The sequence below is a fragment of the Ziziphus jujuba genome, chromosome 3 (genome assembly GCF_031755915.1).
Source record: "Ziziphus jujuba cultivar Dongzao chromosome 3, ASM3175591v1".
In the NCBI taxonomy this organism is placed as follows: domain Eukaryota; kingdom Viridiplantae; phylum Streptophyta; class Magnoliopsida; order Rosales; family Rhamnaceae; genus Ziziphus; species Ziziphus jujuba.
Window position 1 is genome coordinate 14,003,377 of NC_083381.1, and position 18,460 is coordinate 14,021,836.

An 18,460-nucleotide genomic window follows, 5' to 3' on the forward strand; every position below is an offset into this window, starting at 1 on the left:
ATAATATGAAGTTTAAAGGGAAGAATATGAGAATATATATATATATATATATATGCATATGTAAAATTTTCAAATTCTAAAGGAAGTTTATGGGGAAAAAAAATAAATAAATAAAAAGGGTAAATGAGCAAAAGTTAATTTCAAAATAGAAAGCAAGTATACGAAATTATTCCAAATGAGAAAGATCAAATTTAGCCCAAAAAAAAAAAAAAAAAATTGACGTAAAACTTTTACCTGCCAAATAATTTGGGCCGGGAAAGATATTGATAATATTTGGTCGCTAGGATTGCTTTTTTCTTTCCTCCAAGTTTTTAGATGTTAAGATTTTTTATTTATTTATTTTTTTGGAACAAGAGATGGGGAGGTTGACATGTAATTTATTTAAGAAAATTTTGGGGAAAAAAGACACACTAGAGGCATCAAGTTTGTTAACAACTGACCCGCCTGTGGTAGATGATATTATTATTTTAAAATTTTAATTAGATAATATGTAAATGTTACATAAAGAAGAGTTAATATATATATATATATATATTTATATACGTCTTTCGTTTTGCACCATGCAACATTTTTTCTCTTTTCTTTTTGGTGTATTTTCAGTGCACCAAGCACTTAAATTACCACGAGCGAGGACATATAGAGGACAATTTTTTCTAGCTATGTGATTTTTCTTTTTTTTATTCAATACTTGTTGATAATCTTTGTGTTTTTGATTTTGATTGAAACAAAACTTCGTTATTTGTTTATATATATATATAGAGAGAGTGTTTAGAAGTGCTTTTCGAACCAAAATACATGCGATGAAAAAAAAAAAAAAAAAAAACCTAGTTACATATTTGGTAAATTCTAAAAGGTGCTTTTCGTATAAAAAAAATAAACACTTTCGGTTCTTCTAAGAGCATCAAGATTGGTGCTTTTTCCAAATAAATGATTTTTGATGAAAAAAATATTAATATATTAATTTAAAATATAAAAATACCAAATACAAATTTAAAAGTGTTTAATATCGTGTGTGTGTGTGTGTGTGTATAACAAAACGTTCTATCACTTATTTTGTGAAACATTTGTTAACAAAAATACTATTCAAATAAGTACTACAAAAATAAATACTTATTAAAAAAAAAACACTTCCAAAAATATGTCATAGAAAGTAATGTATTGTCCTATTAATTAGGAACCAAAACAATTTCTTTCTGCCAAGTAAATAAACAAATAAATAATTTAAGAAGGGATATGATTCACACTTTCTTTACACCTGAAATTTTTTCACAATTAACTTTTTTATTTTTATTCTTTGCTTAGCTTCCTTTGTAATTTAAAAACAAACAAACAAATAAATAAGAAGGGTTATAATTTCACACTATTTGTGTAGCTGCAAATTTTTCACAATTAGCTTTTTTATTTTTACTTTTTGCATAGCTTGTTTATTTTTAATTTTATTTTTGGGTTCTTTTTGTTTTGTTTTTGCGAAAGCTTTCCTTTGAATGCCACTTTCGTTATAATTTCTTTATTTGTTTAGAATAAACTATAAAATTGAATCAAAATTTTTTGAGTGGAAAACATAATAAATTAAGTAATAACATCCCATCGATAGATTAAGACAAAGTAATTAGATTTTTAAAATTTTAATATTTATTTTATATGATTTCTTCTCTTTTTTGAAGAAAAACTGTCTGATATCTTGAAAAAATAATTTTTTTCAGCTTTTAATTTTCATTTTTTATTAAATTGAAAGAATATTTTTATATTGTTTTAATTATTTTTTCATTCTACTTATCAATTTTTCCACTTTATATTTTACTTAAAAAAGAAAAATTGCAAATAATATGAAGTTTGAAGGGAAGAATCTGACAAAAAAAAAATATGAATATGCATATGCAAAATTTTCAAATTATAAAGGAAGATTATGCAAAACATAATAATAATAATAATAATATAAAATGAATGAACAAAATAAAAGGGTAAATGTGCAAAAGTTAATTTCAAAATAGAAAGAAAGTATATGAAATTATTCCAAATGAGAAAGATCAGATTTTGTGTCCAAATACTTTTGGGCTTTGTTTTGTGAAGAAAGAATGGTCCATAAAGGTCTTAAAAAAAATAAGATAACCAAATAGAAATTTTTAAGTGACTTTAACCAAGTATCAAGAAGTGAAACCTTTTCGATATTGGCTTAATTAATGAACTATTCATATTAGGTTGTGGATTTAAGATATTGAAGTGGCAAGGAAAGGAAAATTATTGTAATAAAAAAAAGGTAAAACTATTCTCAGCCAATCAAATAATTTAGAATAATGAAATGACCATCACTATCCCTACATGTTTATTTATCTCATGTTTGTTTGTTTGTTTGTTTGTTTGTTTGTCTTTTTTTTTTTTTAAATTTAAAAAAAAAATTTTTTTTTTGGGGAAAAGGAAAAAATCGATGGAAATTTAAAAAAGGACTATTATGCAGCAATCACTAAAATTTAGGGTGTGGTACACAAAATGTTTAACGACCGAAGTATCTAACACGTTATAATTCATAAAGATGCTTGCGAAAATATTCTAAAATTCTATACAAAATGACAACCATAAAATAGGAAAAGACATGCTTGATGGCCAATGGTGAGTTGGTGACCATATATATATGTGATGCCAAAACGTGTCATTCACACTTTACCATGACGTTACGACATTAAGTTTACCTTGACATTATGACATTATATAAGTGTTCTTCTTTTTAACTTTTTTTCCATTTTTTTTTCTTTTTTTTTTTCTGAAATATATAAACAATAATACAAGTGTTTTGCTACCAGTACAAATTTACTTCTCAACTTGTGATATTATCTAACCTCATAGATATATATATATATATATATATTTGTTAATTAATATACCCATTATTGATAATAAATCTTACTATACAGATTTTACAAATAACGTATCTATCACACGTCAATGTTGCAGCTAGTGTAATAGTACGAGCATACTGTTTTCAAAAGTCAACAAAAATTCTATATATATCAATATATTTATTCATTAATATGAGATTAATTACATTTTAATACATTCATATTCAAAGTTTTATAATTGAGTGTCATCTCTTTTCCCCTACAATCACAACTTTATCAGGGTCCTACACAACTGTCCCAAAAATACCACAAATATCAAAATTGAATAGATAGATTCCCAGGGCCTTAAAAGGGGATTAAAAAGCATGCATGTCAGGGTTCACATTTGGACACGAATGAAAGAAAAATAATACAAAGAGAAAAAAAGAGAGAATCTAAGAGAGAAAATCGTGGCACCAAAACAAATGGGAATTAGTGGGTGGAAAAGAACATATTCTCTGTGTTTTATGCTGCTAATTCCATGAAAATTTGAGTGGTAGTGAAATTGGTGAAGATTTGGAAATGGAGTCAGAGACAAGTAGAAGAATTGCTCTACCAATGAAAACTATATCTCCTGGGGCTCTAAAGGCTAATATACCCTTTTGTGTTAGGGTTGGAAATGGAGAACCTTACCACAAAAATTGTATTCCTAATCCTTCAAATCCTTATAACAGAGGCTGCTCCAACATCTACAGGTGTAGAAAGTGATGTACCAATCTATGTCATTGTCTATGGATCTTCTTCCATTGATAAGCAAATAAAGGTAACAGAGCTTTTAGCTTTTTACAAATAAAGCTTTTTGTATCTGGAACTCTGTTTGTATGGTTTGCACTATGCAGAGAGAACCGAGAAGGCTTTCCATAAGTTTTTATTATTATTATTTTTATCATTAATAATTAAAATTCATATTAACAATCATAATCTATATATATATATAGATTAAAATGTGTTTGCCTTCGCTATATCTTTTCCATTTTCCTCTTTCCTTTTGGGGAGCAAATTAAATTTGTTTTAACTCAGTTTTATGATTTAGATTTGGAACTCAATTCCGTTGGCTTGGTTGCAAACCAATTTGTTCTTTTTTATTTTTTTATTTTCTTTACTATCGTCTTGTTTCACTTCAGATTCCGTCAAAGTTTTTCATTTGATCAATAGACTAAATAAATAATGAAAAGTAAACCAGGTCTCCTCCCAAATAAACCAACTACAATTAATTAGCTCATCTAGCCGTGAATTAAAAATTGCTTTTAACAAGAACGTCGTAGCAATTTATAGTTTTTAAAACAAGGGGAAAAAAAAAATTTAGTTCATGGCCAAACTAGAGCAGTTATCTAAACATCTTTTGCAGCTTAAAATTTTTCATAGTTAACATTATGTATGTTTTAGTTTCTTACAAATAATTACATCCAAATAAAATACCAAAAGTGACATATTTATAATAAATTAAAAATGTGATGGTATGGGTGCAAAGCAAAAGAGAAAATGTTTATGTAAATATCCCTAAATTGAACTTTTTTTTTTTTTTTTTTTTTTTGGGTTTGAAGAATTTGAATTTAAACGTTTATAAAAGTAATATCCATAAAGGTCTAATCTAACATAGCCGTACTTAAATTGTTGCCTCAGCCATTCAAAATTCTTGATCATAATTTAGTGGAATTATTCTAGATCAATGTGATTGATTTTTACCGAAAGTTGTAATTTAAGTCCTAAACATTATAATTTATGTCCTCAATTTTCAATATGTTGTATTTTGATTCACCTAGAGTTGGATAACAATAGTTTATGTTTAAAAGGTTTAAAAATGTAATTTTCTTCAACTAAATGACTTAAATTGCAACAAATTAAAATTAAAAGGCCTAAAACACAATGTTTTAATTTTTTTATTATTATTTTTAATATCGGTCATGTAAGAGGCATATGTATAAATGGTTAATCACGTTACCCAAAAAAAAAAAAAAAAATTACTAGATTTAAAATCTCAAGGATGAAAGTATAAGTTTATGAAACTAGAGCATATAAAATGTAATTAACCTTTTTCTTGAACAAGAAATTTAAGGTCATATCCCCATTTTCGTATAATAATAATAATAAAAGTTTTTTTTTTTTCTTTTTAAATTTTGAAAACGTTAAAAGCTAAAAAACAGCAACATCCCGTGAAGAAGAAAAGTATATGCGAATAGTCTATAGTCACTCCAAGAAATAGTAGCCTCCCGTGATTTATTTTTTAATCAAAACTTTACTTAAGAAATTTATAATTTCTCTTGCAGATCATAAACTTAATTTAGACTTTAGTATAGGGGTTAAATTAAACATGGTAGCTTGAAGAAAATTATATTTGACCAAAACTGTTCTTTTTTTATTTTTTTATTTTTGAAGGTCACATAAATCACCTTTTTTTTTTTAAATAAAGAAAAAGAAAAGAAAAGAAAAGAAAATAGAAATGCCAAATTCAAAATCAGAAGGGACAGTTATAATTCCGAGTCACTACGAAGCTAGAGTCGTCGAATTCAGTGAAGCTGGTACACATTCGAATGGCGAATGATGTGCATCGAAGAAGTATACACAGACCGTAAATTACTTTCCGCCTCTGTGGGCCCCTAGAGTCGTTTTCTTGACCGAGAAAAATAAATAAATAACAAACCGAAAAAAAAAAAAAAACAGAAGCAAAAACAAAACATTGGCTATAAAAATTAATGTTACTAAGATTTTAGTAGTGTTTATAAACACATAAATAATAATTTATTAGAAGCTTAACTGATTTATATTAGCACAGTAGAAAAAAAAAATGGAAGTTTTGCATCATTTGTGTAAGGCAAATAAATTATGAATGTATCTATTATGTTCTTTTTCATATTATCATTATTATTATTATTATGACTTTCTTTTTCATGTTTATTATCATAATTGTAAATTAATTATAATCTCTTTATATATTCTTCTTTCCCAATTCGACACATGGTTTAAAGATGATTGTCATGCGTCTATGTATTTCATATAATATATCACTTATTTTAAGTAGGTAGTTTATGTAAAAAATTAAAAAATTAAAAAAATTAAAAAATTGAGGTAGTTTGTGCAATTAGTGAATCCAAACCATGAAGTTAATCAATAACTAAACACCTATTCAATTGGATTTCCAACCATTAAGTGTATGATGCAATTTTAGGTGTATTAAGGTAGGAATGACAGTCGATATGGCAATGAACTCCAGTGTTTAACTCTCATTTTGATGCTCTTAGAACCATGATTACAAAGTCACTCTCTTTTAATTTAACATATCATTTTGATGTTCTTAGAACAATGATTAAGAAGCCACCCTCTTTTACTTTAACATATATCTAAAAACAATTATATACTAATTGTTAAATCTCCTCTACCAATAGGAACTCCCTCTAAAACAAAAAACAGAAATAACACAAAAGCCACTTACTTTGAAAATAATAAGGCACATAAAAGTCGTGGAATCATATAGTCCAAATTCGACCTAACTCCATATATATTTATATATATGCATAGAAGCACTAATTAAATGTAATTTTGGTGGAGTACGTGGAAAATGAAATAAAATAAGTGTTTTTATCTATGGTTGGGTGAAGTGCTGTCCCCATGTTTAGCTCAAATGGCAATTCCACTGCCATTAGTCTAGAAACAAAAACATTATATTTTGTGTGTTTGTGTGTGTGCATATATACAATATATATACAGTTTTGCTGTAGAGAGGATCAGGTCCCTTCATATATATATATATATAAGTATGTGTGTGTGTGCAGCAAAGTGGTAAAAAACTGAAGCCAAACAGGGAAGAAACAAAAAAGTCAAGCATGGTGTCCGTCCAATTTTACAACCTTGTAATTCTGAGTCTTCTCTGCTTCAGCAACGCTGCCACCTTCACCGGCTACAGAGACACACCCTGCAATGGATCTATAGCAGAGTGCAATAAAGAAGATGAGATTTTGATGGAATCAGACATAAGCAGAAGGTTTCTTGAACAGAAGTACATCTCACCTGGGGCTTTAAAGCCAGATCAACCTGTTTGTGAAGGCGCTAATGGGGAATCTTATAGTAATGCAGGAAACTGTCTTCCTCCATCATCTAACCCTCATGATCGAGGGTGTTCGAAATATTATCGTTGTCGGTCTTAGTTCCACATATACTCTACAAGATCTTTAGCTAGACTTTATAATTTTTGTTTGTTTTATTGAACGATCATTGCCTGAGGCAACAATTGCCAATGTTGTTCCTGTAAATTACATATACTTTGCAGCTTCAAAAGTGACTGAGAATCTATCAAATGTAAAGATGGAATAAGTTTCATTCATTATCACCCATCTGCTTCTCTGATTTACTGAGTTCTTTCATTTTTTTTTCCCTTTCCTTTTTCTTGAACAATGAAATGATTAAGAACACTGTCATCTACATCTAAGCAGACTGAATTTTATTGGGTATTTACAAAATTTGATATTTTTAAACATGCATGTCTTGAGCAGTAAACTTGTAGATTTTGCTCCTACATATATCATCAGTGAATTTATCCACTGTTTTAGGTCTAGTCTCAAAGACAGTTTAGATTGATGTACGAGAGACCTAATAACAATAAATTAAATAGACTAAAGACAAAATCGAATGTAAGAAGCTAGCAGAAATCTCAATCGTTGATGGTCCAATTGTTTGCAATAGCACATCGACCAGTCTTTTTAATACATCCTTTTCCCTTTCCAGTTTCATATAGAACAAAGCAAATGTGCCATTGTCACAATTTGTCAGGTTTGCTGTCAAAAGTTGTACTCTTTTTGAATGATAAAAAAATAAAAATAAAAATAAAAATAAAAACATTAGAGAACATTCTACAAGGCACACTAAGGACAAGGAGTACAGAAGACAAAAGTTAATGATCGCATTTTTACGAAGAAAGAATTACGGTTTTGAAAAAGGACTTTTGGTGCTATGGTTTTAAGCATTCTCAATACACCTTGAAGTTATTTCAAAAAATGATACTATCAGGGAAAACTGAAATCATTTATATAATACTGGATATGCAAACTAATAGGGGAGTTTATGATGAGAAACTTCATTGGCAACTTCCGAAAGTTTTATACAAAAGTATTTCATTTTGATAGATAAGTGCTTAGCCTTAGCTTAATCAAAATAGAGCCATTAAATAATCATCTTCGCAGATAAGTTGGTTCTTCTTCAATTCACCCATTTGTAGAAATTGCATGATCTCTTTGTAGCCCATTTCGCAAAAACTAACAAGTCTCAAGAGATCATATGATCCAGAGATTCCAGATTCAACATGTAAGGAATTCCTCATTACCAAAAAAAAAAATATATATATATATATATGTTCGGAATTCCTGATAATCAGAAGCAGGGAATTGACCAAAAATACAGAAAAAGCATTCCCATGTATAAGAGCTTTTTAAAGAAAAAGCTCAAGTACAGAGAGCAATGTCTACCTGTAGGAAATCATATTGGTTGTGAAATTTCAACTCAAAAGACTCATCCTAAATGTGATGGCCATCAGAGGAAGGCCCTTTCCAGGCTGGATTTGAGAAAGAAGAAGCAATACTACTTAATAATACTCTGAGCATTTCATTGAAAGTGTCTTAGGGAAATCAAAATACAATAGAATATTCAAGTCTGGAGCAAATGTATCACTAAGAATTGCAGCTAGTTTCGAAACTTCAAAAGTAGAATTGCAGAAGAAAAAAACTAATACAGTTTCTACACATATGTATTTGGGAAAATGTAAAGAGTAATATAGCATATAAGCATATAAACATGCAAATGCAATGTAAAATTTGGGAGAAGCATTCTAAGTATGCATGCCAACTGCTACAACTATACATCTATTCCTCCTCCTCATCATCATCATCTGATGAGTAGTACCATTCTGTATACCAAACCTTTTTCTTGTACATGTATATCTTGCAGACACTCACTTATCCACCTAAGAATGTAAAATTCAAAAATTTTCATGGGAAAAGATAACCGCACACACATACATATAAAGTAATTTAAACATTTATATATACCTCTTCAGGGATGTTACATTCTTCCTGTTGAGTGCGTCTGCATACGGTCACCCTCAACTAAGTTGGAGTTCTTTGATTTCCAGAGAATTTTATTCTGGTTTTCAGCCCAATAATCTTCCTATTTCCTCATCCTTCACAGGCATATCAAGCTACAAGAGTCTTCAAAACCCATCCTCCTTCAATATGTCTTATCCATTACACTACCTGTTTCTTCTAGTGAAGAAAAACATGGGTTGGCGTTCTATGTGACAGATTCTAATTCTCTGAATTACCCAAATACATATATACAATTCAAGAAAGAAATTCAAAAAACCATAAAAGAAAAAATAAATTCCTAATCATATATTATCAACAACCCAGAAATAATAATATCCATATCAGTCTCTTCTTTCAGAAACAAAGAACAGAAATTTTGAAAACAGGGAATTGAAGAGGCATTAGATAGAAGAAAGAATGGGATACAAACTTGCAAGTTCGTCAGGATGAATGTGGTAGAGATTAGGCTCTTCGGTGATTTGAACAGGGGGAAGTGGTTCATCGTTGAGCATTTTCATCAAATAGTTGGTGAGCAGCAATTTAACACCAGGAACAAAACCGAAAATATGGAAGATCATCCAGAAACTGGTCGATGGTCACTGATCGCCGGTCTCTCGTTCTCCAAAATACATTGCTTTTTCCTTTTTCCCCAAACCTTTCTGAAACAAAATTGTGTGAGTGAAAAAGGATTCTGGTATTTCTGCAAAATTGCAATGAGAGACGGTGAATGAGAGAAGTTGCTCTGCTTGCTATGCAGCAGTGTACTGTACGCACCACAGCGTTGTACTGTGCCACGTGGTTAAGTGGGACCCATCTCCACCGTGTGGCAGCATCTAAATGGTTATATGGGACCCACGTTTTCGATTTGTTTATTTTACTTTCTCTTTAGAGCCTAATGTGACCTTTTGAAGTCCGACCCATAATATATTAGAATTTTCTTTTTAAAATTAATATTTTTGTTTACAACAAAATTATAGTAATGACCCTTGATTACGAACCTCGGTAGCTTTTTTTTTTTTTTTTTTTTGTTTTCTTTCTTTTATTTATTTATTTATTTTTTAAATCACTTCTAATTCAATTCCACCAAGACTCCTCCTCAATACATTAAATGCTTGAAGCCCATTTGGACATGAAATTTTTTCTTTTTATACGGTAAAATTGTAGTGTTCTATATAAATATAAACCATCTGTTTTTTTGGTTTTTATAAAAACAATATTTCCGAAGAATTTATCATTTACAGAAGAAGAAAATCGTGCATTATTAGTCCATGAGGCAGAGAAAGGATTGAAACCCTGTAGTTTTTATACATTAATATCAGAGAGTAAAACAACAGATGCAAAACCATTTGGTTTTAATTTATTTTAAATAATCAAAATCCAAAAAATATTTAGAAGCGTATATTTGTAATAACATAAAAATCTATTCATATGAAAAACAAATAAACAAATTAAGTAATCCGACCATGAAATTGGTTTGCCCCTGATGTCAAAGCCGTTTTCATGGAAAAACAACCCATTTTCCCCAGAAACAAACAGCGTATCTTCCATTGAAACCTTGTTATCCTCCTCCTTGTTTCATCCATTTTATCTGGAATATCAACAAGAAGACCCAGACAAAATAATGAGTACGGTAAGTGCAAAGAGCATTTTATAGAAGAAACTATCTCTGCTGACTGTCACCATGCCATGTCCCATAGTGGGACCCTCGTTTTGCCATCTGGCATAGTTGTACCCACAATCTTCCATGTGGCAGCATTTAGATGTACCTTGGGACCCAGGTTTCCAAATTTCTTTACTTTATTCTTTTGTTTCTGTAAACATTATACATATTTACATAAATCTGGCATAGTGGGACCCACAATCTTCCATGTGGCAGCATTTAGCTGTAGCTTGGGACCCAAGTTTCCAGATATATATAAATCCATTCGCTTATAGACAAATTTTTTAGTCCAAAATGACTGGGACGAATTAATATTAATTCTCTTTTAAAAACATAATTTATTTAATATAAAATCACAGTAACACTCCTTTTTTTTTTTTTTTTCCCTCTATTATTGCTATCATTGTCATCGTTGTTATTATCATTATAAAATTACTGCTTCGACCCGATAATTTCATCTTCTTCTTTTTTCTCATTAACACGATGACCTTCTGTTATAATCAAACCTTATTTTAAAGGTCAAGCCAATCCTATTAAAATGTTTAAAATGATGGTCATTACTCATTAGTCTAAACTAGCTGTATATATATAATTCAATTTCCAAACCACAATCCATAAGTAGATCAAATTGTGTCATTATTTTGCATTTTCCTTTTTGTTGGGCAAGTTTTGTCTTCTTCTTCTTCTTCTTCTTCTTCTTCTTATTATTATTATTATATATACCATGCTTACAAGGAGAGAAAGAATATAAATTTTATATATATATATATATATATAATTTATCTTTAAATTATATATATATATAAATATTATACATCTAGAATTCTTCAAACAGCGAGGGGTTAAATATGATATATTATCTTCAAGGTATTGCGTGGATGGCTAAGACTGCTTTTTCCGGTAGGTGTTGGATTCTCTTATGATTAGTGTATACACATAATAGTAACATGCAAAACAGATTTAGAGTTTAAATTCGAATTGTGTTAGCAAAGGAGATGATTTTGTTTTTCCTTTTGTTATTTTAAAATCATACCCTTTAGACAAGTTAAGTATCTATATTCCTTTCAAAAAGAAGTCATGGGAAAAGAAAAAAGAAAAGAAAAAAGGAATGGAATCATTTCCAAAACCTATTCCTAAAGTTGAAGTATATTTCTTCTTGTATATATAGATATAGGATTAAATATATTTGCAAATCTGCTGTAAAATAAAGAATTAACTGAGGGAAGATAAATTAACAAAAATGACTGACATTGTTGTTAGTTTTGTGTTGGAGAACTTGAAAATGTTGCTCATGAATGAAGCAAATTTGTTTCTTGGAGTGAAGGATGATATTAATTTGTTTCATCATGAATGCCTTTCTCAAAGATTCTGAAGGGAAACAAAACGATCATTACATGGTGGAGGCGCTAATCAACCAAATCAGAGACACTGTTTATGAGGCTGAGGATGTCATAAACACATACACGGCTCACCTTATAAAGCAACAGAGGAGGAAGCTGCTGGTGAAATTATTCCATTGCTGTGATCATGCATTTGTGCTCCACCATATTGCCAATAATACCAAGAGAGTCAAGAGCAAGATTGAGAATATTTATGCCAACAAATCAAAATTTGGCATAGAAGCTCAACCTTATGTAGATGAAGAGGCATAGCAATTGATCCAGAAATGTCGGAGAAATGTTGAGGAAGAAGATGTAGTGGGCTTTGGCGATGACACAACAAAATTGGTCAATCAGCTCACTGATGAAGGGAGATTGCAACGCGAGGTAATTTCAATTATTGGGATGGGTGGGTTGGGAAAAACCACACTTACTAGAAAAATTTATAACAACGCTTATATCAAGAATCACTTTCATTGTTGTGCACGGGTTAATGTATATCAAGAATACACAACCAGAGTATTGCTTCTTGGTATATTAAAGCGTTTGGTTCAAATATCAGACGCAATATATAAAATGTCTGATGAAGAACTTAAAGTCCCATTACGTGACAATTTGAAAGGAAAGAGGTATTTTATTGTGATGGATGATGTGTGGGAACCTCGATTTTGGGATGAGATAAAAGCATGTTTTCCCAACGACTTAAACGGAAGCAGGATATTAATCACCAGTCGGGAAAAAGAAGTTGCTTCGCATGCTAGCTCAACTCCACCTTATTTCTTACCATTTCTTGATAAGGATATGAGTTGGGAACTCTTGTGCAAGAAGGTGTTCCGAGGAGAAAAATGTCCCTCAAATCTGGAAAGTCTTGGGAGGACACTTGCAGAAAGTTGTAAAGGTCTACCACTTTCTATTGTTGTATTAGGTGGTATTCTAGCAAACAAGGAGAAATCATACCGAATATGGTACGATTTCATTGGCAAGGTCAATTGGTTCCTCATGGAGGATAAAAAGCGTTGTTCAGATATTCTTGCTCTGAGCTACAACCACTTGCCACGTAAATTGAGACTATGCTTCCTATATGTCGGTGTCTTCCGCAAAGATTATGTGATCCCTACTGCAACATTAACTCAACTGTGGGTGGCAGAGGGACTCATATCCATTCAAAATGACAGGAGAAATATAAATGATTTTGATATTGCAGAATACTATTTGGAGGAGCTCATTGATCAAAGTTTGATCCAGGTAGCAAGCAGGAGAAGCGATGGAGGTGTGAAGACATGTCGTATCCATGATTTCCTGAGAGATATGTGCATAAAAATGAGCATTCAAGAGACATTTTACGAGCTTCATGTGAATATTGCTGGTCTACGTTCATCAAATAGCAACCCTCGAAGACTTTCCATGCAAGGTAACATTAATTCTCAAAGCATTTCCTCCTCGAGCACTGGCAAGTCATTTTCTATTCGATCTTTGTTGTTGTTTACCTCATATTTTCATGAGGATGATTGGAAATGGGTTGTGAAACCTTTGCCCTTCTCATTAGAGAATCTTTGTTCCCATATTTGAGAAAACTGAATCTAACTCATCGCCCCGAGATCGAGGTGGATGATTCTGAGATTTTAGAAATATTGGCAGGTCAAGAGTCTTTACATTATCTGCAAATCTTGAAATTGGAAGATGTCAAGTTGGGACAAGTTTTGGATTATTTGTACCCATCAAAACTTACCAACATAACATTTGTGTCATGCAAATCCTTGGATTCTAATGACATGAAAGTTCTTGGAAAACTTGCCAACTTAAGGATCCTAAAGATTAGAGTATGTGATATGGAATGGTCTCGGCTATATATCATGGCGGGTGGATTTTCACAGTTGGAAGTATTTAAAATGATTGATTTAAACATTGAAACGTGGGAGCTAGAGGAACATGCAGTGTGGAACCTTCAGCATTTGACCATTGAAGGATGGGAGAATTTGAGAAATCTTCCAGATGAACTCTGGAGCTTGGCTAACCTCAGAATGGTAGAGGTATTGGAGATACAAACAGATTTGAAAGAGAAGCTGATGAAAGAATTAGAGGTGAATGATGGATGCAAACTCATAATAAATTGATCATCATACTTGCCGGTATTGGTTTTGTTGTTCAATGAATTGTTACTTTATTTTTTCTTCAATCTTTATTTTTTACTTTTTTCCCCTTCAAAATGTACAAATATACATTTGTTTCAAGTTTCATCTTGACTAAATCTGTTATTACTTTTTGATTATTTATAAATTTATCCAATGTCAATTTAAATAATATAAAATATCTCAATTCCTTTCTTAAGTGCTTAAATGCTAAAGAAAATATTTGGTCCCATGCTTAAGAGCTTTCCATATAATATTATTTGTTTGTTCATTTCGTTTTAATAAACAAAAGAAGATAGTCTATGGTGGAGGATGCGGCGGGTCGATGTGTCTGAACACACATAGGGATTTTAGCTATGCTTTTGAACGACATAATTAGGACCGTATAAAGACTTTATCCTAATATATGAAATTAATTTGTAAATTTAATAAAAATATTATAAAGGTAACATTGTAATTATAGAAAAATATAAAATAGAACTACATAATATTGCTCGCTTATTAATTAATGAGCTAAACAGAATGAAAATGGATGACAGGGTTCAATATTTAAAATTTTCTCCTTTAAACAATTTAATTTTTGTTTCATACGAAATTACAGTAACACCCTTGATAATTCTAACTCTTTTAGATAATTGCTGCTTCAACATGCAAAATTTCAATTTATCTTTTCTTTTATTTGTTTTTCTCATTAGCACTACCTTTTGTTAGTCAAATCTTGTTTTTAAGGTTAAGTTCAACCCTATTAAAATGGGATTGGATATTCTTTCCCCATGTTAGATGTATTTTATTTCACTTAATTTGTGTTATTTCTTTGTTGATATTTTAAAATGATATGGCATCGTATCAATGATAGATAAAATTTTAAAAAGAAAAAAGAATAAAAAAAAATAAGGACATAAGATTGGACCCCTTAAAATGCTTAAAATGACAATCTCCAAATATAGTCATTGGTATAAAATAGTTCCATCCATAATTTAATTTCCAATTAGAATCTATATGTAGATTAAAATGTATTCTTTTGCATTTTCGCTTTTGTTAGAGCTACTTCTGTTTGAAGTTGATAATCTATATGAAATTCTAATTACTTAATTAATTTTTGTATGCATTCAACTAAAAACCAGTTCTTCTTCTTGTCTTGTTAATTTGGTGCCTTTTCTTCGAACTGATGTGTCACAGCCTTGCACAAGCCTTCCATAAGTAGGTTAATTTGAGGGTTTTTTTTTCTTCTATATTTGTTTATTAAATTTTGATTTTCGCTTTCATTGTTTTGGTTTATTTTGATATATTTAATTATGTCTTTTAAAAGGCTGTGACTTTCATTGGATGCAAAAAATTGAAAGTGAAAAACCTCAAGTTCAGGAATGCACAAAAGATGCAACCATCTTTTGAAAGGTGTAAGAAAGTGAAAGCTTTGAAAAAGAATACGTAATCCTACTAAACTTCATTGAAGTTGCTGATGGAGCCTTTTTTCAGCTGAATTTTCCTCAAAGACAACACCAAAGGGGAGTAAATACTATATTATGAAATAGTACCGAATATTGGAACCTGGCAAAAATTATTGAATACGTTTTTCACCATTGCAGCCAAATTCACAGAAACAACAAAAGCAATAGAAAAAATAGCAATTCAAACCAAATTGAAACAACTCCAAAATGTGTTTAGCATTAAGTAACATAATGGACAATAAACAAATAACTCCTGCACCAAAAAGGTTATACCTCGAAACATATAAAAATTGAAATGCAGAAGAAAAAAAACTAATGAATAAAGTAATATGCATATGCATGCAAAATCTAATGTAAAAGGTTAGAGAGTATGCATGCATATATAATGATAAAGCTATATTGTTACTGCTACCACTGCCTAATCTATATTTTCTATATTTTTCAGAATCTATAGTTCCGATTCCAAAAACTATATTTTGTGTTTTTTTTTTCCTTTTTGTTTTTTTTTTAATGTCTTTGTGTGATTTAGAGTTTGAGAAGTTGAAAAAGTATAAATTTCATTATTTCTTAATTTCTCTTGTTCGATCATAAATGTTTGATTTTATTTTGTATATAGCAATTAATTTGTTTGGGTGGGGTATGTTTTTCAGTGTTTGCTTTGAAGTTATTGGTCTGATTCAATTTTGTGCGCTGCTTGAGAATAAATTTAGGAAGAAGTAAAAAATGATGAAGATGGCCATAACTATAGAAGAATAATCATTGCAATAGTGAGGAAAGACAATAGCATTGTTTTGCAATAGTGATCGAAAAAAAATAAAATTAGGTCGGTTTGTTTTGGAACGTAGATCAACGGTGGGAAGATAGGGAGTGGTTGGGGTGATATTGAAAATTTAAAATGTATAGATTTATTGAAAAATTTATATTGTTATTATTATTTGATGAATGATGTATAATTTTACAAATTAATATTGGATGAGAGTTATCTATTTTTTATTATAGAAGGAAAATTTGGAAAGAAAGTATCTGACACATCAATGGTATAAGACTTACAATCTATAAGAATTTGTAATTCTAGCTACCATGACAATAGGAATAAGTAATCTAAAACACAATTGTTTACATTTAATTGGGAAATTTACACACCGATAACAACGGTAACAAAGTATCTGAAAAAAAGAAAAAAAAAAAATCAAAGAATCAATAATGCTAATCATTGAAAATTACAACTGTCAATGCACAAGATATTGTAATTTTTTTCTTTAATTTCGTCCAAAATTTCAATACAAAATTATGTATCACAACAAAATTTTTCAAACAAATTGTGGTGGTGGTGGAGTGTACACCACAAAGAAAGAAGGCTGAGGTGGAGGACGCCAATGGCTGGCATTGCAAGAATGTTGACGGACAGGGAATGGGACAGGGCTGACTCTCCTGAATCCGTTCAACAAGGACAACCCAAGTGCAAAAGACACATAAGCATCAATGGTAGCATATTCAACCTGTTCATCAGAAAGATTCTTTGCGTCCCATTGACTCAGAGTAACATGTTTGGGCTTTTCCATGTACTTGCCAATCAGCTCCATGGCCAACCTCTTCAAGCCCCTTCTTCTAAAATCTTCGATTCCATATCTATCAGCGGCAAGTTGGGCCAAATCCATAGTACTAACAACTCTCAGTTGCAGTTCCTGAAACAGTTTTTCCGCGTCTTCTTGAACCCCAACACCCACAAAAGTGAAGTATGGGAAAGCCAGAAATTGGTGCAGTGATATGGGAATTGAGTCGGCGTGGAGTAGCTGAAAGATCAAGCATCGATGGCCGTCGCAAATCTGAAGGACTGCAACTGGGTTTCGATCTTGGGGTTGAAAGTAGGGACGCCATTCGATGTCGAGGCCGACAATGAGATTGGAAAGTCTGTGACGATGAATTTCAATGGTTGTTGATATCCATCGGTCAACCACGCTAGCAGAAGAAGTAACCGTGGTCTGAATTGTAGTACCGGAATAGTGTATGCGATAACAACCCTCCATCACAATTTGAAGAAAACAGAGTAAACAGAGAGTGATCTCTGAGAAACACAAAAAGAAATCGGCAGCGAGCTTTTAGGGTTTGCGAAAATTCAAAAAAATATTAAAATAAAGTAAAGTAAGCGAAACTTTGAACTTGGTTTGTCCCTGTTTTATAGAAAAAAATAACACGCTTTTTCAACGCGTTTTTTTCTTTTTTTCAGATTTTTTTTTTCCTTTTTTGAATAAAGGAGTTTTATAAATTAGGAATGTGGAGTACAACAGTCAACCTGAAGAATATTGTTAAGCCACTGTGGGCCAACTTGAAGCCAGGTTGTCAACTCATTCAATCTAGTAGCATAATTCGCAATAGCATGAGCTACAGTATTAGTTTCTCTAGGATTAAAAGAAGAGACCAGCGATATTATTGGACAGCAGCATTTTTATATTGTCAACCAAACAGAAAGGACCCAACTGTTGCCCAATACTTCCCTCATTCACTAAACGGACGGCTCTGAGGCAATCACTAATGATTTCCCCACAGGTAAAACCTACTTCCAAACAGAAATTGATTGCTTCATAGATTGCAAAAAGCTCTGCATAAAGGGCCGGCCATGAACCTGTGAAAGATTTAGCCAAAGCTGCCATCAGTTCACCAGCAGCATTCCTAACAACAACACCAATTCCCATCCTCTGATTATCTGCTTTAATGGAGGCATCTACTTTTATTTTCAGGTTATCCCCTTTTGGAGGTGACCATTGATGACTTTCTCTTACATATTTGGTTGCTGCAGAGCTCCCCAGATCTTCTTTATATTCAGAGTGCAGACGAGCTACTGTATCCAACATGGAAGAAATTGGTTTAAAGCAATTTCCATGCAATATGGCATTCCTGTT

At 31.1% G+C, this 18,460-nt stretch overlaps 3 protein-coding genes and 1 long non-coding RNA gene across 6 annotated transcripts; 2 read left to right on the forward strand and 2 right to left on the reverse strand.

Annotated features, from left to right (window-relative positions):
• Positions 1–3,064: 3,064 nt before the first annotated feature.
• On the forward strand, positions 3,065–7,430 carry LOC107422347 (protein RALF-like 32). Its single transcript, XM_016031785.4, has 2 exons — positions 3,065–3,636; positions 6,644–7,430. Exons 1-2 carry the CDS (start codon positions 3,493–3,495, stop codon positions 7,013–7,015), a joined length of 516 nt encoding a protein of 171 aa, XP_015887271.3. The 5' UTR covers positions 3,065–3,492; the 3' UTR covers positions 7,016–7,430.
• LOC112492416 (uncharacterized) lies at positions 6,431–9,876 on the reverse strand. Of its 3 annotated transcripts, XR_009638390.1 has the most exons (3): positions 8,909–9,831; positions 6,879–7,113; positions 6,431–6,794 (listed from the first exon to the last, which is right to left on the reverse strand). It is a non-coding gene; the product is annotated as an uncharacterized LOC112492416 (long non-coding RNA). The 3 variants fall into 3 exon arrangements; XR_009638392.1 differs by lacking the exons at positions 6,431–6,794; positions 6,879–7,113 and adding an exon at positions 7,921–8,415 and having other exon boundaries at positions 8,909–9,876; XR_009638391.1 differs by lacking the exons at positions 6,431–6,794; positions 6,879–7,113 and adding an exon at positions 7,921–8,823 and having other exon boundaries at positions 8,909–9,876.
• Positions 9,877–11,950: 2,074 nt separating this feature from the next.
• On the forward strand, positions 11,951–14,097 carry LOC112492207 (disease resistance protein RPP13). Its single transcript, XM_060815345.1, has 3 exons — positions 11,951–12,106; positions 12,269–13,394; positions 13,622–14,097. Exons 1-3 carry the CDS (start codon positions 11,951–11,953, stop codon positions 14,095–14,097), a joined length of 1,758 nt encoding a protein of 585 aa, XP_060671328.1.
• Positions 14,098–16,598: 2,501 nt separating this feature from the next.
• Positions 16,599–17,703, reverse strand: LOC125423537 (3'-5' exonuclease). The gene has a single exon (XM_048478086.2). It carries the CDS (start codon positions 17,585–17,587, stop codon positions 16,871–16,873), a length of 717 nt encoding a protein of 238 aa, XP_048334043.2. The 5' UTR covers positions 17,588–17,703; the 3' UTR covers positions 16,599–16,870.
• Between the last annotated feature and the right edge of the window lie 757 nt (positions 17,704–18,460).